The following is a 27,322-nucleotide window of genomic DNA, read 5'->3' on the forward strand; positions in this document are numbered from 1 at the left end:
CTCATTTTTAATTTAGCCTAAAGTTTTTGGCAAATATTTGGAAGTTATTAGAAATGGAAAGGACAACACAAGTCACTATTTTGAAGCTTTACATTTTCTCATGGAAATCAGTAAGTTTGGACTTGTTTATTCTGGATTATTTTATAAATAATATCCATGTAATTGAACCTGCTTCTTAATTGCAATCACCTTTTGTAGGGGGAAAAAAGAATTCTCTTGGATGATGCTTTAACATCAGCTCTATGAGAAGTGCTCAGCTTTGCGAGGAGACATCATTAAATATGAAGCAACTAAGCAAGACTACAATCTAGCATCTGTTCCTAACATTTTCCAGTAAGACATAATCTTACCTTTGAGCTACAGATCATCTCTATCTATTAACTCCCACTTCACATAGTGTGTAATCAAGAAGCCATGGTCATACTCCCAAAGCAGTCATCTCATGTCTCTCTAGCAGTCTAGTGAAATCCTCATGAGTACAGTGGAATCCCTTACCAGTTATTTTAAAATATAACTGAAAAAATGATTTATTCAGAATTATTAAGTATATATTAAGAGATCATTTTGACTGTTCAGTTTGCATTTGGTCCAGACCTAGAAATGTAATTGATAACTTGTTATAAATTTAATCTACAATTGTAGAAATTCAGCTCTTCAAAGTGGCGTTCTATGTCAGGAATTTCAATACATATTTGTAAACTTAATATGTTTTTTAACCTGTCAACGGAGTGCACTGAAACAAGGATTCAAAAAAACAGGATAGAAGCTGCATCAATCAGAAAAACCTGCAAAACTTTTAATATTGTTTTTGTAAGAATTGCTATATCATCTTATTTAGTAAAAAAATTCTAAAATGAAAAGGATTTTGAGTTTTTTTGCATAGTTCTCCAAAACATACTTTCAGTCATTAGTGAGCCATAAACTGAATTTTAGATCAGCATAACATTTCATCAGGGAAAATATCCATTGTATGGTTTGTACGACAACTCTGAGCACTTGAATTTTAAGCATCTATTTTTAGCTATAGACTCTTTGATGAAATCCAAACCAAAAGACTCCCTACTGTACCATTTCTTACCTCTGACAGATGTCCAGCTCTAATAAAAGTACAGAGTGGATCAAAAGCTCCTGTTCCACAGGCCAGAAGATGTGTTCTGTTGTATCGGTGCAGGACACGGATGTAATTTGCACATTCATCCTAGTTTGCATAAAAAATAAACACATGAAAATATTACTTTTTTTTTTTTTGTTCTTTTTTTAATGTCTTAGATACCCTTAGGTGATATTCTGCATTTTGAAACTTTCTGTTGTTAAACATAACATCTTAGTTCTACCCCTTCATGCTAGTACTTCAATGACAATAGTTTTATCGACGGGCACATTTGACATGAAAAATGCAAGTTTAGAGCATTGATTTATCATAATTTATTTTAGAAGCTTACACAGTTAGGAGTCAGTAATTTATAAAATGTGCTTTTGTGCTTTAATTTCAGAGACATTCTTCAAATTTCAAGATTTGTTTTACTAAGCATTAGATGTGCTAGATATTAGACTCACAGCATGAGATGTGAATAGTCAGAAAATGGCTTCTATCTAAAGTTAAATAAACTTTGTCTCAAGAAAAATATCAGTTTTTCTTTTACATCTTTTCCATAACAGCACTGCACCACTAATTTCTTGTATAATTGCTAGTCAACATTTTATTATATTTTACAGTTGCATGCTTTTTCTCTTCCCACTGTTCAAACTCTCCTTTGAAGAAAGAATTACTAATTTCCCCCAGGGCAATACTCTGGCACTCATTAGTGTATTTTCAACTTAATAAAAGCTACAATTAAAAAATTTTCAAAGATTCCTTTGAGATGTGGGGTCATTATCCTTCCTGTGCTAAATGAGAAATGTAGACAGTGGGATAAAAGTATCCATTGATTTGTGGACTCCTGGGACCTCGTTTTATAGAGTATTTAACATTTTGAAATTATTTTTATAATTAGGAGCAAAATTCTTGTTCCTTTCCATTCAATGCTCTACGTTTATTCAACCCAGACTCTGGATTTTAATACGGTTACCCCAGAGACTATTTTAATGGGATAGATCTTAGCTAACCTTAGCTATTCTAGAGTTTACATGTAATTTATGCTAGTCTCCTAGGCTTTTTCAATAGTCAGTGAAGAAGGCCAGACATCTTCAAAAGGCAATTAATTCTATCTTAAAATGAATGTGTAAACCAGAGTGAAAGAAATTTCCTTTTTGAAAATTTGCTGTCCTTCACTAATGATTACTCTAGTTTTCAGACCACTATATTTATATGAGAACAATCCAGGGTCTTATTAACCATCTACAAGAACTGTCACAGAGGAGGAGTCTGCAGAAGAGCTGTGAGAAGAATTCAACTCTTCCAAATCCACACTTGGTTCAAAACTAAGAAACCACTTTTCTTCTTTCTTCAAACTCTTGTGTCACTCAGTTCAAGTCTTCCAACTGCTCCAGCAAACAAATAAAGATCATAAGGAAATATTGTCCTTTGTTGCATGATTCTCCTTAACTGTTTACCTTGAAGATATAACATATTAATTGAAAGAAGCAGGTAACCTACACAGGCAAGTAATCTGTTTTATAGCTAAATATTATGACTATGTAAAGGACAAATCAAACTTATAATATCTTACTTTTGGAATTTATTAATCCTTAACAAATCTATTTCTTTTTTTTTTTTTTTTAGAAAGTAAATAAAAAAAAAGAAAAAAGAAAGTGGCATCCATTTGGCCTCTCATCTTGACAAAAAGCTCTAGGTCTACTGAAAAAACACTGGTATTTGAATTGGTAAGCAAATCGAAAGAAGAATGGCTTAAGATTACTGGGATATGATCCTCTATACATGGATCAGCACTCAAAGACACAGACTCTCATTTCATATGTGCATTTCACAAACATTTGCTAACTTGTGCTAATAGAATGGTAATGTGTATGAATGTTATGATGCTTTATAGTTTTTAATTAGATGCTTTACTGGGCGCTGATGTTGTTCCTCATTCTCTTTCCTCAAAGTATGACCTTTCTGGCTTATCCCCTCTTTGTCTCTCAGTAGCAGTCTGGTCTTTACTCCATGATTCTCTTTTATATCCACATACACCTCTCAAAAGAACTGTAGAGAAGAGAGATTTTGGATATTTTCTTTTTTAATGTTTAAAAAAATCACATTTTTTTTCCTCCTATGCACTTTCATAGAAATATCTGACAAACTCTGCATCAAAAACAGGATTAGACAGATGCCAAGTATAGAAAAAAAAAAAAACCCAAAACCATTCCAAAAGGCTGAAGTCTGTAATTTATAAACAAATGAAAAAAGGTGCTATTCTGGGGAGTGTCAGGCAACTAGACATTGCTGCCCCACTAATAATACCCTGTACACATAACAAGGAAGACATGCATCAGCCAAGGGACAAGAAAATAGGTTTTCTACCTACCATATTAATTAATTTAGTTTTCTTGTCATCAGAGAACTATGTAGACATTCCATAGTTTTATGGAATCTTATTCATCTGAAGCTTCTCTGTGTGAAGAACTTAGTCATCACTACAGAATTTGAGTTCTTTATCTGAATGATTTGCAATTCTGATAAAATAATTTCAAAAATCAAAAGCTCTCACACCACAGGCTGACAGGTGTGTTTCTTGGCACACTGAGAGGAAAGACTTTTTCCTTGGCTTGACCCTGATCAGAAAAGTGTGGCCTGAGTTTAAGATGGTGCATGCGTTGCTAAGAAAAGACTTTTCTAACTATCCTATTAAGTTTGTTACAAGCTCTCTGAAACTGTGTTTATGACTACAACACTTGCAGTTTTACTGCTACAAGATAAACAGATAGCTTTTAAAGGTTCTACAAGATTGTAAAAGGGGTCTGTTCTGTTATACAGAAAGCAGTGGTAGAGAACACATAAGTGTCTTAACACTGAGATGCTTGTTACGTTTGCAGCTTTACTTAATACTAATTATGCCTTGAGCAACAACTCTTTTGCAAGGAAAATAAAGAATGAAACAGCATGGAAATAAGGAAAAAGGTTTGAAAGAGCACTGATGAGTAATTTTTTTTCTGAGACCTTACATTGTGATAAAGAGCATTCAGAACTTAGAAATGTCAAAGGGTTGATTTTAAGACATTGTGCCATCAAGTCAATAGTGATTTATGGCTACAAAAAAAAAGGAAAAGTAGTAGGGAATATTTTTATTCTAATTTAAATTCCTTTGGCGTACTATATATCAAGCATGTTAATGGAAAGTACTAAGGTTTTCCTGAAATTAATTACTCTTAGTCATTCACAAAGTCCTATACATAATTTGGTCTCATGTGAGGATCAGAATGTTATTTAGTATTACGATATTTGCAGATTCTACAATTTTTTCTTAAAGACTTTGGCTCTGAATCCCTGGCATTATTTAAAAAATCTTTATTTTTCTTTAAAAAAATAAGAGACATTTAACTTTCACAGGTGAGGTAAAACATGAAGTGTTTTAAATGATCATATCCATTACAGAATCAGAGAATTACATTACAATGTAAATTTGAAGGCTTATAGTAATAGACTGGATTTTAAAAGGTTTAACATTTTAGGGAATCTCATGAGTCTGAGAGGGATATCTTTACATTATATTGGAAAAACAGTACCTATTTCTATATTTTTTTATCTCAAAGAATATAGTCAAAGTATCAGAAAATAAATCCCATCGTGTTGTGGTGAAGAAAAGATGATAGAGCTTTAACTGTAATAACAGCCTATACTGAGAGGTGGTATTAAATAAAACTCAAACAATTTAGGATCTGGATTCATTTCATATGATCATTAAATTTTGATAATATAGAAAACAATCATATTGATCCAAAGCCAACTGAAATTCTCAAGGGTATCAAAACAGTCCAATAAATACAATGAATTTTTAAGATACCTCAAAAAGGATTGGTTCTAGAGCAGGTGAATGTAAGGAGTAAATTGTTATGTCAAGCATGACAGTTATTATGCTTGTACTTCAACAACAATCTTTATAGTTTCCTAATCTTCACTGGGGATATGTTGTGGTTGTCATCAAGGCTGCCTGTTTGCTGTGTTTGTGGGAAAACTGTGCACGCACCCTATGTTTCCGTTGCTGTTACTGTCAAACTATCACCATTTTCAAATCCTTTGGTACAGTGTGAGCTCTCTCAAATGTAGGATTTATTAGGTATTATACTTGCTGTGTGTTTATGAGGTGCAGATAATGAGCTTGGTGCACTGCAAATTTAAAGAGAGCTCCAATCCAGAACTCTTATCCAATGATGTCAACAGAAGCAGCTGCTGTATGTCAATGAGCTTTCCTGTGTTTTTCTGGGAATCGGTTACAGTAAAAACAGTGGATCACAAGAAATAGTATCTTTTTAACATATATATATAAAATCTATAGGGCAAACAAATTTAGAGTATATTTTCTAATTATTAATAATTTAATGGCTTTTTTGAAAGTATTCTAGAGGTTGTACAAGTTCTAGTGGAGGAGGTATTCTATGAATATGAGAAGAAAGGGAAATAGAAAAGAATAATTATTAGGATATCTTCTTTGGTACCACTAGAAAAAGAATTAGAGAATGTTCAGATGATCATCCTTAAGAGCTGGTTTGAAAAGCAATTAAACTAATAATTTAGTCTGTTCACTGTAGTTACACATTTTTAAGCTGCAACTCTGAGAATTATATTGTGCTTTGATCTCTCTAAAGTTCAGGGATGACTAAATCCTTGGTTTGGACCAGTCACTGGTATAATTAGAGTATAATTAATTTGTAATTATTGATACTTACAGCATCTCTTCCTTTAATTATGCATTCTTCTGCCTGAAGAGGTGTACTAGGCCAATGGATCTGAGGAAAAAAACAAACAAACACCAAAACATAGAAAACCATTCATTTGGCAGTCTAATCAAGTAAATCCAGCTTTTCCACTACTTTTCATGTGAAAGATTCATAGAACAGAATAATAAAATCCAAGTTGAAAGGGACCTTGATAGACTATCTGGTTCAACCTTGTGAGAAAGGGTGCCCGGTGAGATTACCTATCATCTTGTTCTATCACACCTTTAAACCTCCAGTGTTTGACACTCCATCATATATCTTGGGAGGTTGTTGTAATGATTGTTCTCACTACAAAATGTGACCTTATTACCTCCTAGTGCAACTTGTACCCATTGCCCCTAATGTCCATGTGGCTTCCTGTGAAGAGAATGTCTCTGTCTTCTTTGTAGACAATCTTTAAATACTGGACGACTGTGATGACTTCCCCAGGAGCCTTCTTTTCTCCAGGGAAGAAAGCCCTAACTCCTTCAGTTTTTCAATTGTGAGGCAGGTTCTTCAGCCCTTCAATGATCTTTGGAACCTTCCTTTGGACCTCTTCAGTTTGTCCACATTGAATTGCAGTGACTAGAACTAGACACAGTGCTCCAAGTGAGACCTGACAAACACTGAGTAGAGTGAGAAGACCACATTACTATCTCTGCTAGTTATACCCCAGTGGATGCAGCCCAGTTTACCTTCACTGGTGTCTCATGTCCAGACCAGGACCCCAGATTCCTTTCAGCAAGTCTGCTCCCCATCCGGGTATATTCTGCTCTATACTAGGCTCCTTGGTTATATTGTCCCAGATGCAGGACATTGCACCTGTCTTTCTACTTGACTCATCATACTATACAAACACTTTCTATTGCATGTTATAAAGCTTAATCAAGTTTCTATTACCATTCAAACAGATTTCAAGTAAAATACTCCAGATTTATTTTTAGATATCTGTAAAAATTTGCAATACGGTAATAAACATTTTTGTTGAAACATAACTAACTGTTTCACTTAGGATAACATGAAACTTAATATTAGTCAACGGAATTTAAATTTTATATAAGTTCAGTAGAAGCATCTTTACTAAATTGTCAGTGACTTTCAGCATAGAATATTAATTCTGAAATACTTATTTCCTGCTCTAAACGACACTTAGGAAAGAAAATGGTTTACAGTGAAGTTAATGAGAGTCAGCAATTAACCTCATGGGAATAGTGTCAACTCTTCACAGTCAATTACTAGAAGTGAAGCCAAAAAACACAAGTGAGATTTTTTTTGTTATAACATTCATATTTCATTCCAGATGCATATTTGTTTATATGACATCAATATTAAGCAATGACTGAGCAGACTGGAATGATTAGTTCATTTAGAAGCTTTAAAAGCGAGAATAAAAATGTGTTCACTTCACTAATATCAGTCTTGGAAGGCAAAGTATCAAAAAATGGACGTCATCATTAAGACATTTTTGTTAATAGTCCAATTACAAATTATTTTTCTATCTGGAAATAATTTTTAATTTATTTTTCTTCTACTGTTCTATGATTCTATGATACTAGGCTTTTTTTCTTTCTTTTTTTTTAATTTAATTTACGTGTTTTTCTTTAAACAATTCTAACTCAAAACCATCCAGTGATAAATTTTAAGAACAATAAGTTGCAACAAAAGTGGGTATAAATTGATAAATTATAAATTCTAGAGGCCTAGTGCTTAAAAGCTATACGTTATTGTCAACTTCAGTAGCCTGTCAGTATTTAGGTCTTAATGTCTGAATCAGACCACCTATGTTCAGATTTCATCTAAATCCTGCAAGGAATCTAAAATTATTCAGATTTTTTTTCCAGTCAGATTGTCTTATAGTCATGTATGAATGATCAGAAGTAACCTTTGTATGGTATCTACTGCTGTGTAGTCTGGGGAGGTACCTGGACTCTGCTGATCTCCCATGAGGGCACTCATCCAGTCACTCTGGTCAGAGCATTCCTCTTTTTTTTTCATTGCAAATCTTAAGGTCCACAATCATTTACTTTAATTATTGGTCAAGGATTTAATAGGTAACAGCTTGACCTTAGCTCAAAGGCCTAGATATTAGGAGATATGAACTCTAGGTTCTACTGAACCAAAACATTGTCACAACTTCCACTTCTCAAAGAAATATTCTAACTAGCAGACTGAAATGGAGGCTTTGGCCCATATACACAACTATAGAGACAGAGATAGCTGTTAGAAATAGAGAAATCACAGAGAGAAAAAAATTGAATCTGTAACTTAACACTGTGTGTTGGTGATTATTTTTGGTTTTTGATACTTTTCTCCAGTGATATGAAAAATATTTTATGTGCACATTTTCCACTTAAGAAATATTGAATTAAATGCATATACGAAATCAAGAGGAAAAAGCCAAAAAAGGTAAGTCAATACACCTACTTCGTCTGGAATCTTGAATAGCAGCTGCAGTGTAAGTAAGAAGAATTTAGACATTAGCATAGAATTTTAGAATGAAACATAGAGGCATAGAAGGATTTGGGTTGAAAGGGAGCTTTAAAGATCATCTAGTGCAACTCCCTGCTGTAGTCATGAATATTTTTCATGAGATCAGGTTGCTCAAAGTCTCATCCAGCCTGACTATTCACACTTCCAATGATGGGACAACCACAACTTCTCTCTGCAATCACCAGCTTAATTGTAAGAAAAAAAAAAAATGTTTGTATGTATTCTAAATCTACCTTCTTTTTTTTCTTGTTCTGTCACTACAGGCCCTGGTGAAAAATCTCTGTCTTTTTTATAAGTCCCTTTTATATGTTGAAAGACTGTGATAAAGTCTCCCCCAGAGCCTTCCTTCCTCCAGGTTAAACAACCTCAACTCTCTCAGCCATTCTTAGAGAAGTGCTCTAGCCCTCTGGTAATTTTTATGTCCCTCCTTTGCACTCACTCAATTGGTTCATGTCTTTCATGTTCTGGGGAGTCAAGATCTGGATGAGTACTTGAGGTAGGATATCATGAGAGTGAAATAGAGTGAGAGAATCTCCTCTTCTGACTTGCTGGTCACACTTCATGTGATGCAGCCCAGCATATATGATAGGTTTTCTGGGATGCAATTGCACATTGCCAGCTCATGTCTAATTTTTTATACACCAATATCCACAAATCCTTCTCTGTAAGTCTGGTCTCAATTCATTCATAGAATCATAGAGTTTTTTCAGTTGGAAAAGATGTTTAAGATCATTGAGCCTAAACACTAACCTAATACTGCCAAGTCCATCACTAGATCACGTCACTCAGCACTTCTGTGTGACACACACCATCTGTGTGTCTTTTAGATAGCTCTAGGGATGAGGACTCCAATACCTCTCTGAGCAGCCTATGACAGCATTTAACAACCCTCTCAGTAAAGTTTTTTAAATATCCAATCTAAATTCTCCTGGCACAACTGCAAGTCATTCCCTCTTGTCCTCTCACTTGTTACTTGGGATAAGAGACCAACCCTTACCTCACTCTAACCTCCTGTCAGGTAGGTATAGAGAGTTTTCTCCTCTTCCACAGGCTAAACAATCCCAGGTACTTCAGTCACATCTCATCAGACTTGGGCTCCAGATCCTTCACCAGCTTTGTTGACCATTTCTAGACACACTTCAGCACCTCAGCGTCTTTCTTGTAGTTAAAGGCTCAAAACCTAACATAGCACTTGAGGTGCAGCCTTGCCAGTGCCAAGCACAGGGGCATAATCAGTTACCGGGTCCTGTTTCTTATATAAATCAGAGTCGCACTGGCCTCCTTGACCAGGTCATTTCAATGATGCCCACTGATAGAACAACTGGCAATGAGTGTAAGCTGGAATATAAGAGGTTCCAAAGAAATGCAAGGAAGAATTTCTTCACTGTTCAAGTGAGGGAGCACTGGAACATGCTGCAGAGATAGGTTGTTGAGTCTCCTTCTTTGGGGACATTCAAAACCCACCCAACCCTTAAGATTCTGTGATTTCCCTCTGGGCAGCTTTCTAGCCATTCTTCCCAAGACTGTAGCATTTCATTGGGTTGTTGTGGCCCAAATGCAGGACCTAGTACTTGGTCTTGTTAAACCTCATGCAATTTGCAACAGCTTGTTGATTCAGGCTGTCCAGGTTATGCTGAAGAGCCTTCCTGCCGTGAGCCCTCATCAGTGTCTGGTGACGGGGCCCCTTCACACTACTTTTTGAGCCTAGTCATCCAGACAGTTTTCTACCCATCTCAGTGTGTCCGTCCAAGCCATGAGCAGACCGTTTATCCAGGAGGATTCTGTGGGAGACTGTGTTGAAGGCCTTACTAAAGCACAGAGGGGCCAGATCCACAGCCTTTCTCTCATTCACTAAGTGGGTCATCTTGTTATAGAAGGAGATCACATTAGTCAAGCAGATCCTGCCTTTCAGAAAGCCATGCTGACTGGGCCTGAACCCTTAGTAGTCCAGTATGTGCCTCCTGAGCTCCAGTATAAGTTCCCTGTTTAGCCAGGATGGTCTTCTGCCCTGAAGAATATGGTTTTCTCCTCCATCATCCATCACTTTGTACTTTTCACCTCTACAGGCAACTGTAAGGTACATTTTAAAATTGCTTGTTTATTGATGTTCTCTTATCCTTAAGACCTGGATAATGAAATTTTAGCACTCCATTAAAAAAAAAAAAACAAAAAAACCAACAGCAAAAAACCTATTCCTCATGGGAAAAAATGGAAATATAAGTCAGTACACACAACAGCTACTGAGTAAGTTCAGATGGGAGAAACCTTAAATTGGAGGTGGAACGCTAATTAGTCTCTCCAAACAGCTTCCTTATTCAGTCACTAGCCTCAAAAACCAGGATGGCATAGCTAATGAAAACTAATTATAAGACATTATATGAGCTTTACAGTACTTCAGAATAAAATAAACTTCTACTTGAGCCAGTTCTAATTCTATGACAGAGCAATTAATGAATTAACTATTCCATCTCTGGTTTAAGTCAATAACTAGTGCTTAATTAACACAAATTGTGTTTGGCTGAAGTACAAATATCACAAAATATCTGGTTATCATTCACTATAATATGTATTTATCAACAAATATATAGCCACCTTGTCTCTTGGGACTTAATTCCAATGGATAATCAAGCTCACTGCTAAATTGTATGTTTCTTATTTCGGTGTTATCGTATATACGTTCCTACATAGTATTCAAAGGAAATACAAGCAAGCTTTGCTCTTATAGACTTGTTTTCAGTCAGCTCTGGAGTGGAAATATAACAAGGTTCACTAGAGGCAGGATATAGTATGATGGCTCTATATTTTATTACAGCAGAGATATAAATCCTTATCTGAAGCTATCTATCTCATACTAGATCAGAAACAACACATTAAAATCTCCTGCGCAAGCCTATTTACAGAAGTAGGAAAGCTTCTGTTCAGAGCAAGGCCTTCATGATCCCTTTGAAGCAAAAGCTGGGAAGAAAGAATATCTGTAAGAAATTTATGATCAAATATGAAATGTTGCTTATTTTCACTTCTTGGTAAGATATTAGAGCAGTGGTGATGAACTACTGGCGCTGGTTAAAGTTTGCTGACAACAAAAATCTGCTTTGTCACCAATTACAAAGATGGTATCAAAGGGAATGAGGTCTTAAGGAATCAAAGATCACAGGGTACCTCCAAAGCTTTGGCTTTACACAAAGTTTCAAGTTCTTCATTAATTCTCTGCAAATATTGATATCCCTTATTCTTACTACTGTTAGGGCATTATTCACAGAGAAACTAAGGTGTGTAAATAAATCCGCAAGAATTATGGTACTAGTTTTCTTCTATGAAATATTTTTCCTAAGCAGTAAGGATAATATATGCTTAAACTAATAGTGGTAGATATATACATAAACAGTTAACAGCTCATATGAAAAATCTATAACCTATCCTTCAGAGTGCTGCTTTATTTGAAAGCTGAAGAGAATTGTAGTCTATTAAATGCAGGTTTGTAGGATACGTACCTGCATCACAGTTTGAGGTTTTTTTTGAAACATTGGATTACTTTGGCAGTCAATAGGTCTCAATGCAGAAACATTTTATGTCCACTCAGTATTTTATTTTTATTCATTGAGGGACTTCTAATACACTTGCTAAAACACAATTAGTGGATCATTCTACAGCAGATGTATATCTCTAATTGGGAATGCATTTTAGTTTGTTGTTTGGAAAGCATGTTCATACTCCAAATTGTGGTGAGAGGTATGGCAATGAATTAAAACACAGAAACTGTTTTCTAGAATACAGAAGATGAGAAAGATCTATACTAATATGCCCCAAATGATTTTGTGAAACATTTCTTTTGCAGCCAGGGACTCATGCTGATTACTAGAGAGAGAATAAAACTCAGGAATTTGCTTCCACTCTTATACCTTCAATAGATTATAACTGGTGGTTTAGATTAATTAAGATAAAGTCTTCCATCTGGAAGAAAAGGTCAAAGGCTAACCAACACACAGTTAAAGAAAGATTAATGAAGAACTTCGGTAATCATCATCTAGTCTCTCCATTCCAGGAATTTCCCCCAGTGTATCTCAGCAATTAAACTCTGCTATATGTCCTAAATGTCTCATATCACACTGTTTCTGACAGTGCTGTGGGACAACCATGTTTTCCCTAGCTATCACTGAATGAGATCTACACTGAGTGAACACTGGGAAAATACAAAAGGATCATGACATTCATTCAGTCCCAGTGAGGTCAAGCTTCTAAACATGCTAGATCAAGCTTCATTTATTCCAGTTTCTCATCTTTTGCACATCATAAAAGCAGACAAGCAAGGAAGAAGAGCTTCCATTAATTTGTCATACTCGGCAAACATATCTCAAAACAGAGAGTATGGTTTCAGAGTAAATGGCTGATCTTCCATCTAAGAACAACAAAAAGAGCAGCAGTGAACTTCAAGAGTATGTCCAGATGGGACAACAGTGGTTGGACAGAAGCATAAAGTGCTCTATCTTGTCATCTTTTAACATGTAGATTTACTGTCAAATGGGGAAGAAGAGGGGGGGAAAAAAAAGCTTACTTCATAGAAATAACTGCTTCCTACATGTTTTTATATCCCTGAGCTCTAATATCTTGTCACAGCATATTAATATTTTTCATCAAATAGAAAAGGAGTTAACTCATATCATGAAGGAATAAAGCTCAGCATGTAACGTTGCTCTCTGAGGAGTAAAAAATTATATATATTTTTTCTTAATGTAGATAAATTCTCAAATGGCCTCCCTGAGTATATTAATTTCCTTATATCTTGGGTTACCTTTCCTAAATTGTTTATAAAAAGGAGAAGGCATATTATATCTGTTCAAAGTAGTGGAACATGCTAATTACACTTGGAGATAAGGTAACTTATGGTAAAGTTCACTAGAGTGTTGGCATGAGAATAGTGATATTCACTTATAACATGAGGGAAGAAAGAAAAGAATTTGAAACCTCAGTGCACTATGAGCATCAACAAAAATCATATTACTTCAGGGGAAACTCTCACTTTTTAATTTTTTAATTTCAGATTTGATTAAAATATATCAAAACACATTGGGAACATTTTAAAAAGCAGATAAGGAAAAGATTGAAATATTTCACGACATCATTTACCCACAGTTAAGATGGTTGAGGCAGGAACAATTTCCTACCAGGTTCCTTTGCCACCATATGCTCCCATTCCTAGCTGTCCAGGGAAGAAGTGAGTAACGAAGTCAAGGCTCACATCAACTCAGAATTTAGCCTCTCTAAATGACAGTTTTCCAATCAACTGAGGTTTTTATGATGTGCTGACCCATCTGGTAAGATTTTTACTTAAACCACTTTTTTTCCCATAGACCTTTGAGTAGACTTCAAACAGTAGATTTCAAAACTGAGTAGACTGACATTTTCACTCATTATTTAGTAGCACTTCTGGCTCAAACCAATGCAAAAGGTAGTTTCTGAAGAAGGTTGAAAATTAGCTGCATGACATATGCTACTATTGAAAACCTCTTATAGTTTACATTATTTCCTCCCCCTCATAAATTTTCTCTTATACTGTGGAAAAGTCTCTTACAAATACCAAGAAGCATTTATTCCTTCATAATGTAGTAAAGACATAGAAGTTGGTCACAAAGTGTGAAATGATGTAAACATCTACAGATATGTTGAAAACCAGTAAGAAATATGATCCCCAGATCTCGTCCTAGAGTGACCCTTACTGGTTATTACTCGGTAAAAAAAATGGTAATTGGTGTATTTTTCTTAACTATAAGTATGACCTTCAAGTTCATGCACAAAACATCTACAAAAACTCCATTATCTCATTTCTAGTCATGCAAACTTTCATATTTTGTGCCATGTGTTATGATATGAAGTGACTAATATATAGCTTTTTACTCCACCTCTCGGTAGTTGTCGCTGACTCGATCCAAACTGAGGGAATACAAGAGATCTCTTCCTCCCACGAACAGTCGCTCTTGATACTCATCCAGCAGCATTATATGAAGACCGAGATATCCAAATGGGCTATGAAAGACTGACGTCCTGTTTAAATCCCAGAGCTCTGAAATACAATCAGAGTGTGTCTGATAAATACCAAACAGCTTAGCATGGCTTCAGTTTCATATACTCTTAGGGAACTAGAGGAAAAGTTGTGGGATATTAAAATGCTAATCGCATAATCTTTGAGCAAGAAAGAGACACAAAACAAGTGGGAACAATTTTCAAAATAAACAACTCTCCAGGAGTTTTGTGTATGAAATTTTACATCATAATCTTTTTGCTCAAAATGTCATGGGATGAGGAAGGATGAAAATAAGATTTCTCCTTAACATTTTCTAAAATGAAAAAACTCACTACGTAGGACTTGAATGCAAATGAGAAAAAAAGGAGAATGAATTAATGGAAATTGAAAAAAAGTCACTCAAATTGTCTTCTTGTCTTCTTCAAACTGCAGGTTTTGACTGTACACATGATGTTGTTCTGATTTTGGTTTTTTAGGGGCTGCAGTTTCTTGTTTTAAACTGTCAGCTCACTGAAATGATTTTAAGTTCACTGACAACAGTATGAAATCTGTGAAATGCACGTTCATAATTTTCCAAGGAATTACTGATTTTTGTCAAGAAATACACTGACCAGAAAAGGGCATCTGGGTCTTAGCTGCACATGATCCAGGCTAAAGTCACTTCCATAGAGAAAGGGAAATTCATCCCAGGTAATGTTGCAGAAACTTAGAATCAGGCCTTAGTCATTGCAGAGCACAGGCCAACTCGTAATGAGTCAAAGTCCAAAAACCATTTTGCTGATGTGAAACCTCAAAAGAAGTAATTTCAGAGTACACTTAGGATTGCCTTCAAAATGTTGGAGTTGAGACTAGCAGAAAGGAACTATATTCTTATGTCTATATTGTGGTACATAGTTTTATTCTGAAGAAATCACTCTTGGTAAAAGCAACTAAATTAGCTTATCCTTATAGCTATCCCTAAACACAACTTTTACAGTTGTTTACATGTGGCCTAGCATCTGAAGTTGGATGAAGTGGGATTGTTCTAGAGCTAGTGAAGACAACAAATGGAACTTCATCCAGTTTAGGGTGGAGGCATACTAGCAGTTATGTTCATTCATCCATGTTGCACCTTGTCAGTCACATAGATACTATGGCTGTTCTGCAAGGTTACAGGTCCTGTATGTCAGAGAAAAGTTCTCACACAGGTCTCCTACTATGACGTGCACTTGGGCTGACATGTATGCAATCCATTTATGCTGTGAGTTTCTGGAATCGATGTTCATCTTTAAGCTGACAATGCAACCTCATAAGGTATCCAAATATTAAACCATCAACATTCATAATCACTACTAAATTAATTTTCCTGCCTTCCCTGAGAAAGAAAGCTATTCCAAACTATTGAGATTTGAATTCTGTATTCAAATTTGAATCTGAATTTACTTTACCCACAAAAAAATATTAGCATGACAAATTTTCCTCATGAGAATCCTTACCTCCAGTCTAAATTATGGAAAAGATAAGAAATGTATTGGGCCAAGGCAAGCAAATTAATGTTCAATAAGGATATTAATTTAATCCAACAAATTGCCACAATTTCTTTTAATTGCAAATTATTATTTTTAGTGTGTATGAGTTGATAAGGGAATTTAGTAATAATACAAATATTTTTTGCTCCATTTGATAGGTAGATTTTGTTCAGGTCAACAGAGGCTGAAAACAACTACTTTTTGCAAGCTATCTCCTTAGATGATAAAATTTATATCGAAGGAGTCACACTAAAAATTCAGCCTCACTATTGATGTCTTTCCTGGGCTATATTCAAAAAGAATCTAGTAATTCTATAGTTATGGAGAATAATGTTAATATCTAGGCTTTTCATAACTTTTTTTTAAAAGTAGAGGTCAAAATGGTTTGTACCTCAGTGTGATTGGCCTTATTTACTAAATGACAGAGAGGAACATTATGATGAGTAGAACAAGAGTCTTTTTTGTCTAAGAGTTGCATACTGACCAGTGACCAGATACTCATTTTTTGACAGTGACACACTCAGAACAGAACTGCAGAGCAATGTGAAATTGGCACTTTCAAAGCAAGCTTCTCTTGCCAAGCAAATCTAGTAGATTGCTGTTTCAGAAGAACATTGCTTGATTTTGATCAGTTAGAAATGGAATTAAAGTGGAGTTAGAAATATTCTTTTGGTCTTAAATAAAGCCACTTTTTATTTGCAAGAATATGAAACATTTGGTATATTTTCATTTTGATCCAATCTTGGGTTTACATTCCAGTTACATACAAACCGCAAAAGGATACTGTGGTAGTTTCTCCTGATTTATTTCCATGTTGTCCTGAAGGCAAATTTTTCATAAATGAGATAATATTTCTTTACATAGATCAGAGATATTTCTCACATGTTCTGAACAGGAATACAAGGCATGATGAACAGTTCTCTACCGTACCACATAAACTGGTAACTACTCAAATAAGACTCAGTCCTGCAAAGTACACCTGCAACTTTCGTAGTCTTAAATGAAAGTCGAGAATATTAAACACTTTTCAAGATCAAACTTGTAAAAAGAGATATTGCTAAGATTACCTGCAGCAATGCTATACAGGCATGTTTTTGTCATGGGTGTAAAGGCAAGCACAGAATGAACCTGACACTTGGAGGGGCTTGAAAACACCAAGTAGTAGGTTCTGGGGAGTGATTTTATTGCTGAAACACAATTGCAGTAGTATTATATAGTTCCTTTGACAATGATAACAATTTAGACGAATAGGACACAGCACCTTCTGAATTGCAGGAGAGAGTGTGAGATATCCGAGAGTCTAAAATGACACTAGATGTCTGTCATTTCTAGGTAGGATCTCACCGTGGTGGGGCTTGATACAATTGACCTAGGTTTTGAAGCAGTAGAACATTACATGTGTAGTGTTATGCCCCTTCAGCAACGCTGGTTGACATCAATGTAACACTGAAGGAATGCAGACGCTGTGCTCTAGACTTGAGCTGCTGCAGCCACAGATTCACTCTCGTGTTCTGTGTGTGTAATTCACATTCATATTCATATATATTTATATAGCCTTCACACTTATTTACTGAACAGTGAGTTCATAGATAGACTTTGCAGTGTTGAGACATCTTCAGTCATTGAAATCAAGACACAATTGGAAGTGAGACTCTCAAATTCAAAGTAACTTTTCCTGAAATCCACCCTCAGATACCATGAAGAAGCTAACACCCATAAAGGTCACGTTGTGACTATGGACTCCTAAAAAGGTCAAGAGTTGTGCTCCTGGCCATGCCAACAATCTTAATTTGAAAGATTCTAGATCATGCCTAAACTTGCCAAAAAGGGGTTGTACTTCCACATAGTATTAGGATTTGATAGCTAAATTTATGCTGAGCACATTCAGCACTCTTACAAGATCACGTGCAGTAACAATTTTCTTTGAGAGTCTTGTCAGAGAAAATACAGTGTTGCCTAACATTTTAAAAATATTCTAATGGGTAAATCAGTCACCTGAGAAATAGCAGACATGAGTTCAATTTCCTTTTCTAAATGGATTGAAACTCAGATCTTTCTCTTTCCATAGAGGTCTAATCACAAGTTATTATCTGCTAGACTGGTAGGAAAGGGTGGATGCTTTCTCCATTTCCTGTTGAAGACGTGCAACAAAATACTCAAGCTTCAGGAGGAGTGAACAAGCAGTGCTATGACTCTAATTTAGTAGGTAAATTACTTTTCTGGGAAATAAGTTCTGGCTCTAGCACTCAAAATAGTTGATGGATTTTATATTAAAGTTAGTGGATAAACTATATAAACTATTCTAACACATAGACTAGAAACTCTCTGCTTCTCTCACATGGAAACAACTAAAGATTTCAGTTGAGTAAAACTCTTGGGTTTTTTGAATTTCTATAGATTTCTGTGACAGAAGTATTTCCTCTATAAATATCTTGTATAAAGAAATAAAAAACAAGAGAAAAAGAGGATGAGTTGTTCAGTAAGAATATATTGTTAATACTCAACACTTAGGACAAAAGAGAAAAGACTTTTCCTACTCCTATCTTTAGGTAATAACAGAGCTTCAGGTTGCCTCAGTGTGCTAATCCCCAAAATTGAGGGAATGTTATTTGGCTTTTGTACTGTAGTGTTTTGCCATTTTAATCTAAAAGCTGAAGCCCATAACTAAAACCACAGCTTTACAGTACAAACAATGTTGTACTCAACAAAGGAAAGACTGCTTCAATATTTATCTATTTCTATATGGCACTTATCTTTGAAAGCCTTAAATCAAGACTAGGCTGTCAAATCACGTTTTATAAAAGAATATAATAAATCTCATTTCGTGCTGGTATAAATACTGAGAACAAATCTGAAGGTTTGTTATCTGTCTGCTAGTGTTTGCTAGCAAATGCTCAGGCTGCTCTTGCTTATCACACTTTGTCTTATAGTGCATCTAATTTGGTGAGTATATTCATATTACATCCTCTTTGACAAGATGGATTTTGTTAGCCATTTATCAAGTAATGTCATTTATAACAGCTGATTTCTTGATGTTTTAATAATCAATATGTAGTTCTAACTTCTAAGATTGTAATAAACAATCTTTTATTTAAAAAAAGAAGTCACACATTACTTTAGTTCTACATTTTTAAGATATGAATGCTTGTTAATTACAATATGCTTAGGGTATTAAATGAAAAAAAAAAAAAGCTCCACAGCAGCCAAAGTATAGTGAGATTTCATTTAAACAGGTCCTCAGAAATTAATCATGTAGTAAGATATAACTTTGCAACTTGAATATAGAAAAATATCACTATAGTTTTTTTCATGGCATTACATCATCACAACTGCAGAAGCTTATTGCTTCTGCCCTTTTCTGCCCTCATAAAAATCTTTGGTTCCCCTTTTAAATTCTTCAGAAATATAGTCTCACCTCCCACACTACTTCATGTTGCAGAGCATTCTTCCGGCAAAGATGTTTTCCAGATGCAGGGCACTGACAAATGAATCTGGCACTTTGAGCATGTTGAATACATAAGGTGAATGTATCAGGGCTGCTTTACAGGAAGAGGTAACAACTGGGGTTGCCTTCTTTCCCCATCAATAATTTAAAAGGCCATGAATATAATGCCTAGGTAATGTGAGCACCTGAATGTTATTTTCTGTTTCTAATTATCACATAGTCCTGGAATAGAAATATTACAGCAGAACAAGAATTTGGTGAGTCTTATTTAGTTAATTTAGCTTTTTGTTACACAGCAGACATGGGATAACCAGAAACTGCTTACATGTGATAAGAGAAGTACAGAAACAAAAAGAACAAAAAACTAAAGGAGATTTGAGGAGAGCCCAAAATATCTGTGATGCAGTTTACAAACTGTAAGTTAATAGTAAGATCAGGCAATGCAAGTATCCTGTTTTACACAATCAATACTTTAAGGCATATTGCTCTTCAAGGGTATTCTAAAAAGTCATCCATCACAAGGACAAAAATACAGTCTTACAAGCAGCATGATCTCTTTGACAATATGCTGCATAAAATCAGTTACAGGAGAGAGAAGATTTCTTCCCTGGAAAACAAAAAAAAAAAAAAAAAAAAGAAATATTAACTCATCCCAAAAAGCTGTGCTGATGATTATGAGCTAATGCAATAACAATTTTTACTTTCCTATGCTCACAGTCATCAGTCATCTATATTGCTGCAGAAAAAAGCTACAGGGTCATGATAATAATTGCTGGGTAGCAGAAGGATACACTAACTCAGATGAACCAGGGAGCAACTGAACCAGTTGAGCACTAGAAAAGGGATAGTGTAAATTGGCCAGAGATGGCTGAAGTCAATGCTGCCATGTGAGGATTGTTAAAAAAATCTAAGCCAAGAGCTTTAAAGGTAGGATAAACTGCAAATAGCAAACTAACTGACTAAAAAAAAAAAATCTTGGTTTTAATAATACTGAAAATTGACACTATATCTTTAAAGTACAGTTCTTCAGATATCTCAGTATTTTATTTGAGGAACACGAATCAGTAGAAAATAAACTTAAAGGACCATGAAGGGGACTGAATTAGGAACTTTCATTGTTTGAGGTTTTATCTGTGTGGATGCCAGGCAGATGCCTCAGAAACTTGGCAGCATAGGGGACAGAAAGCAAATTCTTAGTAATGACAAGTAACAACCCATTAGTCCATAACTATTCTCACACAATTCAAACTTTACTCTTAACAGCAGGTAAGTTTTGCTATCAAGCTGTATTTTGAGAATGTCATTGACTTTATGAAGTGAGCTGGTGCAGCAAAGTCCAGGAATAATTTTCTTTGTTTAGTGCTCTTCCTCCAAACATGTGAATCTAGTGATGAATTTTAAATAATAGTGAAAACAAAAAACTTTTCCTGTGAGATTGTTTAAATTACAGATGGAAAAGTTTCTGAAATTAAAAGATATGGTTTGGTGAGACAAGAATATATTCAATCTGTTTGAATATAAAGTCCCTTTCTTTTTTTTCTAAGATTATTTGAAAAAAACCTATAGTTTGAACATCACAGGGTATATGTTTATTTCTTCTAATTCTACTAGACTTATGGCAGAAAAATTTCAGTGGAACTTGAAAGTCATTAATGCAACTAATCATATTAGCTGATGTCATAATCCTTGATATTTTCACATTTGTACATGCCATATATATTCCGTGGCGTGTGTATACACATTCTGTCACATCTAGAATATACTTAGTTTTTCTTCCTTACTGACAAAGTAACATACTCAATCCCACTATAATTGATCTGGTTTTAGTTACTCAAGAACAGAAATATAACCATCACAAATCCATAAGGGCTTATGACATTGATATGCTACATACTACTGAAAAAACAAAGTGTATGCTTACACAGTATTTCATAATGTTCCTATTCCTTGCTGGAAATTTCACAGTATATATCAAATTAAGACTAATCGCACATAATTTTCATACAAGTTGAGTTTACTGCAATTTTAAGATGCATTTCTAGAAATGTATGCTAGTCCAATAAAAATTATCTGATATACAATTTAATTTTACCAAATCTTAAAAAGAAATGCAGTGTACTGTGATAAAATCTTGGTATCATTGGCGTTTAATCATCACCATCATCATCATCATCATGGCGAAATTACAGATTGTCTTAGAAAAAATTTCATTATAAGTCAGCTGAAAATATCTGTAGTACTCATGCTATTGAAATGCGATTTGTGTTCTGTCAGTACTATATGTGATTCTACCATTTTTATGGATCATATTTTTTATTTTCATCACAGCAGTATTAAGCTACTATGGCTTCTATGGGTCTAATCCAAAGGTCATCTCCCATTTTTTCCCAGTTAAGTTCATTAACTTTGAACTATATTAACTCACCAGTATAGATTAAACAAATGTGAAACAGTATATGAATAATAATTTTCCTCCTATCTTTTATTGGAAACTGAGAAACAGTAGACAGTAATTAACTCAGATTGAGAGGAAATCTTCATAAATAGAATGTTAAACTTTTATTTAAAGGATCATTTATTCCATGTTTTCACAGCATGCTTTTAATAATAATATTCATCAATAATAATTCAGTCAAATTAATTTTAAAATATTTGAAATTAAGCTTACTATATTGATTTCATCTCTATTTCCAGTTAGCTGGATATTGCTTGTTGAGTGATAGATCGTTTATTTTTTAAATTCATTTTAGTGTTAGATAACAAATTTTGACATGCATCCAAACAAAATTTCTTTAGTCAAACTGGCATATTCTTTATATCAGGGAGCCTTTTTATCAAAAAAGTTTGCTTGTCTTTCCAGTGTGATTTTTCTTGGAAAAGGTACACATATCCCCAAAGTGTTCTCTGACAATGAAGTTCAAAAACACGGTTCTGATAAAAAATATTAAACCATATTCACTACTGATGAAAAATGACAAAATATCATATCAGTTACAAGTAGGATAGATGCTTATATATGTGAGCACTATTAAACCAATATAATGTGGCTGCCTACAATTCTCTAGTGACTTCAAAACCTAATGATCTTTATCTTTTTAATAAAGCATTTTGAGTAAGTGATAAGTGATAACACTGGAAAATTTAAAAAATTATTAGTACTGGAGTTATTTTTTTCTAAATGTAGAACACAGGAAAGAAAGATCCAGAAATGTTTTTGTCCATAAAAATATTCCATCGGACACATAAATGTGCCAATTTTTATGGGAAATTATTTCACTCTAAAGATGAGAAAAGCATCCATGAAGCAGTAGTCTTTTGAGCATCTTATCTACTTCACCCAATGGATTTCTAAGTAAGTATATTAAGAACTGTCCCCTTTAAATTATCCTAACAGAAGATGTTTTACATTATGTTTAATATCTTAATAGTGTTAACAAGTGAAAGAATCGATTTATAAAACTCTTGAGTTTCAGAAGATACATATGGTTCCAATAATCACAGCTCACTTCTGATGAAACACAGACAATCCAGTCTCTTGAGGACTTGATTTATTAAGGTGTACCGCTTACTACATGCTTATTACCACACCAATCTGGGAAGGGTAGAATTCTTCCTACAGAGAAATCCAGTGTTTTGACAGAAAGAGAATCTGGTGCTTTCATTTAAAATGAAGATGCCAAAAGTCAGTGTTTTATACTATTCAAAATGACTGTTAAATTGAATTTCCTTTCAAAAAGATGGATAAAATGAGCTATCCCATGTGATTTTCAAGGGCATATGCTTTTGGGCAGGTTGGCATGTGATTGACAGTGTACATAAGGCTATCTGGAATCATCAACATGATAAAAAGCAGGATAGAGGAGAAAGGAGGTATTGTAAGAAAAGCAAAAGGCAGAGAGAAAATTAAGTTGGAAATAACAAAAAAAGATGAAAGGAGACTTTCAAGGTATTTTTTTTTCTGCCAAATCAATTACTCACAACAGATACAGAGTTTGATATCACATTCTATAGATGAGTTTAGAAAGATTTGCTACATGTAAGTCTATGATTCTATGTCACACACTGAAATAATCTCAAGTTTTACTGAGTACAGCAGTGAATGGATTTATGTAGAAACGTGTACACTATTACTCCAGCATCTGCACTCTTTAATTGAGAATATCTTACTGAAAAGATTTAACTCACAGAAGAGAGACAAGTATTCATCTGATAAACATCACTGTCTTCAGAAGATCTACCTAATTTGAGTTATCAAGCACTAATGTATCAATGATTTGATAACGTTCTTCTTGATATGTCCCAAATATTTTTAAATGTTAATGAAAACTGAATACCTCAAAGGTTTGTTTGCTTTATTTTAGTTATGTTATATTTTTTTACTGTGAGGTAGATTCTTACAAGAGAATTCAAACTCTTACATAATATGAGGGATATGTCATATTCAGCCTTTCTTTTGTCCAAAGTCAGGTTTCTAGTTTAAGGTGTTTATCCAGTTGTCTTTTTTTGTACCAGAATAGGAAAGAACTGCTCAATGGCATTTTAAAATTCCTTTATAAAATAATGCATTCCATATTTAAGCTGAAGTGGTAGTTTGTTAGTGTTTGTGATTTTAAACACTGCAATGAAAGACAACACACAGAAATAACTACCTTTAAGGGTCTTTGTTGTCTCTACTGTTTCTCTCCCATTATGCCTAATTATCTGTAAAATGATGGTTAAGTTAAATGCTTTGGAAGACAGTGACATAGAAAAGTTTTATTTGAATAGCATGGGACATATTTGAAAGCTTTCAGACACTATAACGCTTAAAAATATTAGTAGTCAGCACGGAAGACATGCTTCTTTGAGATAGTAGAAACACAGTTGATTTTAAGTAGTGTAACTGGAGAATGAGAGTCAATATTGGGTAGCTATTAATGGTCACATTATGAACTGTATTACAAACTATTAAGCCTCAACTATCCTCAACATCTTCCATCATCCCCCCCCCCCCCCCCCCCCCCCCCCGCCATTATTCACGATTTTCTGGTAGATTTTGCAAGACAGGAGGAAATCCTACTACTTGATTACAAGTTTATTGTACATTTTACATAAACATATTTTCTCATGGTAAATTTGAGCATCTAACAGAGTCAGCCAGTAGACTTCACTGAATTTGAGATGTAATTTGTACTCCTACACCCCTGAGATGCTTTTTATGAAAATAACCAGGGGTAATAAAAGCCCTGTCAGACTGCAGAGACATCTACATTCAGAGAGTAGAAAAACCTCCCCAGATTACAAGTAACATCTCTATATCCTCATTTAACCTGATGATAACCATAAAAAACCCCATCAGCCCTTCAAAATGTAACATCTTCTCACTATGACTCTGTCCTGATTCATTTTGCATAACATGTATAAACACCATACACTTATGAGGTGTTCCTGCATTAGTTCTTTCTTCACTGTTGTTCTGGTTTAGCAAGGAGCAGCTTTTGGCTTAGTAACAGGGGGAGCGGGTTGCAGTGAAGACCTGGTAAAGAGTTTGCGGACTCTCCCCCGGCTCCTGGGTTCAGACCCACCTCCGGCCCGGCTGGGCCAATCTGGCGCCTCTGCCATCACTATTTAGGGGACAGGAATTCGGAATGCGAGTCAGGAGGTGTATGAGTGATACAAGATGGAGGCGACCACGCGGACCCTTCAGCCAGAGAAGGAGGAAGGAAGGAAGGAGAAGCAGTAGACCGGAGACCCTTCTGCAAACCATGACGAGAATACAAGCTGTGCCCCTGAAACCTGTGGAGATCCGTGGCAGGACTGAGAGACACCAGCAGCTCCATGTGAGTGAGCCCGGACGGGCGAGGGACTGTGTGGGGAGACGGCCATGGCCCAGGCCGTGTTGGAGAGCCTGCACGTCGCAGAGCAGCCCCACAGGAGAGGCAGAGAGGAGCTGCAGCCTTTGGAATGGATGCATGTCAGAGCAGCCCGTGCAGGGCTGCCATGCGTGTGAGTTACCCCACGGACTTGCAGGGAGGACTGGTGTGGAGTTCACCCGTCCTGAGGAGGGACAAACGGCAGAAGCTATCGGGAACAGACTAACTGAAACCCCCACTGCCTGCCCCCCCGAACCGTTCGGGGGGGGGCAAGGTAAAAACCCCGGGATCAGGGCTCTGAGCCCGGGAAGAGGGGAGGTGTGGCAAGAAGGTGTTCTTAAAAAGGGTGGTTGGACTCTTCATTGATGTATTACTCTGGGTTGTTTCATTTTGGTTATGTTTTGATTTTTTTGGGGGTATGTTTTAGTTGATGTTGCATTAAATTATTTTCTGTTTTCTTCCCCAAGCCGAGTAGCCTGGTCTGTTTTGTCCTGAACCTTAAGCGGCAATTAAGCCCTCCCTGCCCTCGAGCAATCCTCAGCCTCTTCGGTACTCGTGGCTAATCGTGGCTAATCGTGGCCTTTGTTCCCTGATGGGCCTAAACCATGACAACTGTACTTTTAAAAATTTACCTTCTTTTGGAATCAATCTGTCTTTTCTTCTTATAGTAGACTTTACAGTACGTAGACTATGAGGTAATTTTGCTAATAGCCCTTCTTTCTCACAAGGGTTATTGATGTTTAGAATTATAGAAATATGAAATTAGGGATTCCCATAGTGGATCCATTTTTGCATGCAGAAGTTGTAGAATCATAGAATGGGTTGGAAGTGAACTTTGAAGATCATGTAGTCTAACCTTGCTGCCATGACCAGAGATATCTTCCTCTAGATCACCTGTTCCAATGTTCTTCCCATGGACCAAGGGCACCTTCTGCTAGACCAGGTTACTCAAATCTCCATCCAACTTTTCTTGAACACTTTCCGGGATGGGGCACCCACAGTCTGTTGGGGCCTCACCACCCTCACAGATAAGAACTTTTTCCTAGTATCTAATATAAATCTCCCCTCTTTCAGCTTGAAGCCATTACCTTTTGTCCTATCCCTGTCTCTTCTTCAGGTTGAACAACCCCAGTTTTCTCAGCCTGTCCTCATAGGTGAGGTATTACAGACCTCTGAATCATTTCGTGGCCTGGGCCTGCTCAAACAGGTCCATGTCTTTTTTGTGCTGGGGACCCCAGAGCTGGAGTGAGAAGAATCAACTCTCTCGACCTATTGGTCATATTTCTTTTCGTGCATTTTAGGATATGATTGTTCTTCTGAGCAACAAGTATAGATTACTGACTCACGTCTAATTTTGCATCTACCAATATCAGAGAATCATAGAATGATTTCAGTTGGAAAACACCTTTTACATCATCAAGTCCAACCAATAACCTCATACGGTCAAGCCCATCGGTAAATCATGTCCCTCAACACCTCATCCATACGTATTTTAAATATCTCCAGGGATGGTGACTCTACAACCTCTCTAGGCAGACTGTTCTAATGCTTAATAACCAAATACCCAACCTAAACCTCCTCTGTTGCAACTTGATGTTTACAAATACATAAAGGACATGTGTCAGGAGGATGGAGCCAGGCTCTTCTCAATGACAGCTAATGACAGGACAAGGGGCAATGGGTACAAGATAGAATATAAGAGGTTCCAAAGAAACATAAGGAAAAATTTCTTCTCTGTGAAGGTGATGAAGCACTGGAACAGGCTGCCCAGATGGGTTGTGGAGTCTCTTTCTCTGAGGACATTCAAAACCCATGGATGAGTTCCTGTGTGACCTACTCTAGGTGGTTCTGCTCTGGCAGGGCAGTTGGACTAGATGATCTTTCGAAGCCCTTTCCAGCTCTTGAGATTCCGTGACTCTGTGATTTACTCTTCTGCTGTCATTCATTACTAGAGAAAAAAGACCAATCCCCACCTCAATATGACCCCCTTTCAGGTGGTTGTAAAGAGTGATCATGTGTCCTCTCAGCCTCCTCTTCTCCAGGCTAAACAACCCCAGCTCCCTCAGCTGCTTGTCATTAGTCTTGTGCTTCAGACACTATACCAGCTTTGTTGCTCATCTCCAGCACCTCAAAGTCTTTCTTGTTGTGAAAG

General features: G+C 35.9%; 1 protein-coding gene across 1 annotated transcript in view; it reads right to left on the bottom strand.

Annotated features, from left to right (window-relative positions):
• The window catches only part of SEMA3E (semaphorin 3E), a 145,154-nt gene that overhangs the window by 54,422 nt on the left and 63,410 nt on the right, over positions 1-27,322 (bottom strand). Inside the window, exons 2-4 of the mRNA XM_062019731.1 lie at positions 14,244-14,404; positions 5,827-5,886; positions 1,079-1,198 (exon numbers count right to left, since the gene is read on the bottom strand). Coding sequence (XP_061875715.1) covers positions 1,079-1,198; positions 5,827-5,886; positions 14,244-14,404 — 341 coding nt within the window. The remainder of the gene's footprint in view (positions 1-1,078; positions 1,199-5,826; positions 5,887-14,243; positions 14,405-27,322) is intronic.

Source organism: Colius striatus, chromosome 1 (assembly GCF_028858725.1).
Source record: "Colius striatus isolate bColStr4 chromosome 1, bColStr4.1.hap1, whole genome shotgun sequence".
NCBI lineage: Eukaryota > Metazoa > Chordata > Aves > Coliiformes > Coliidae > Colius > Colius striatus.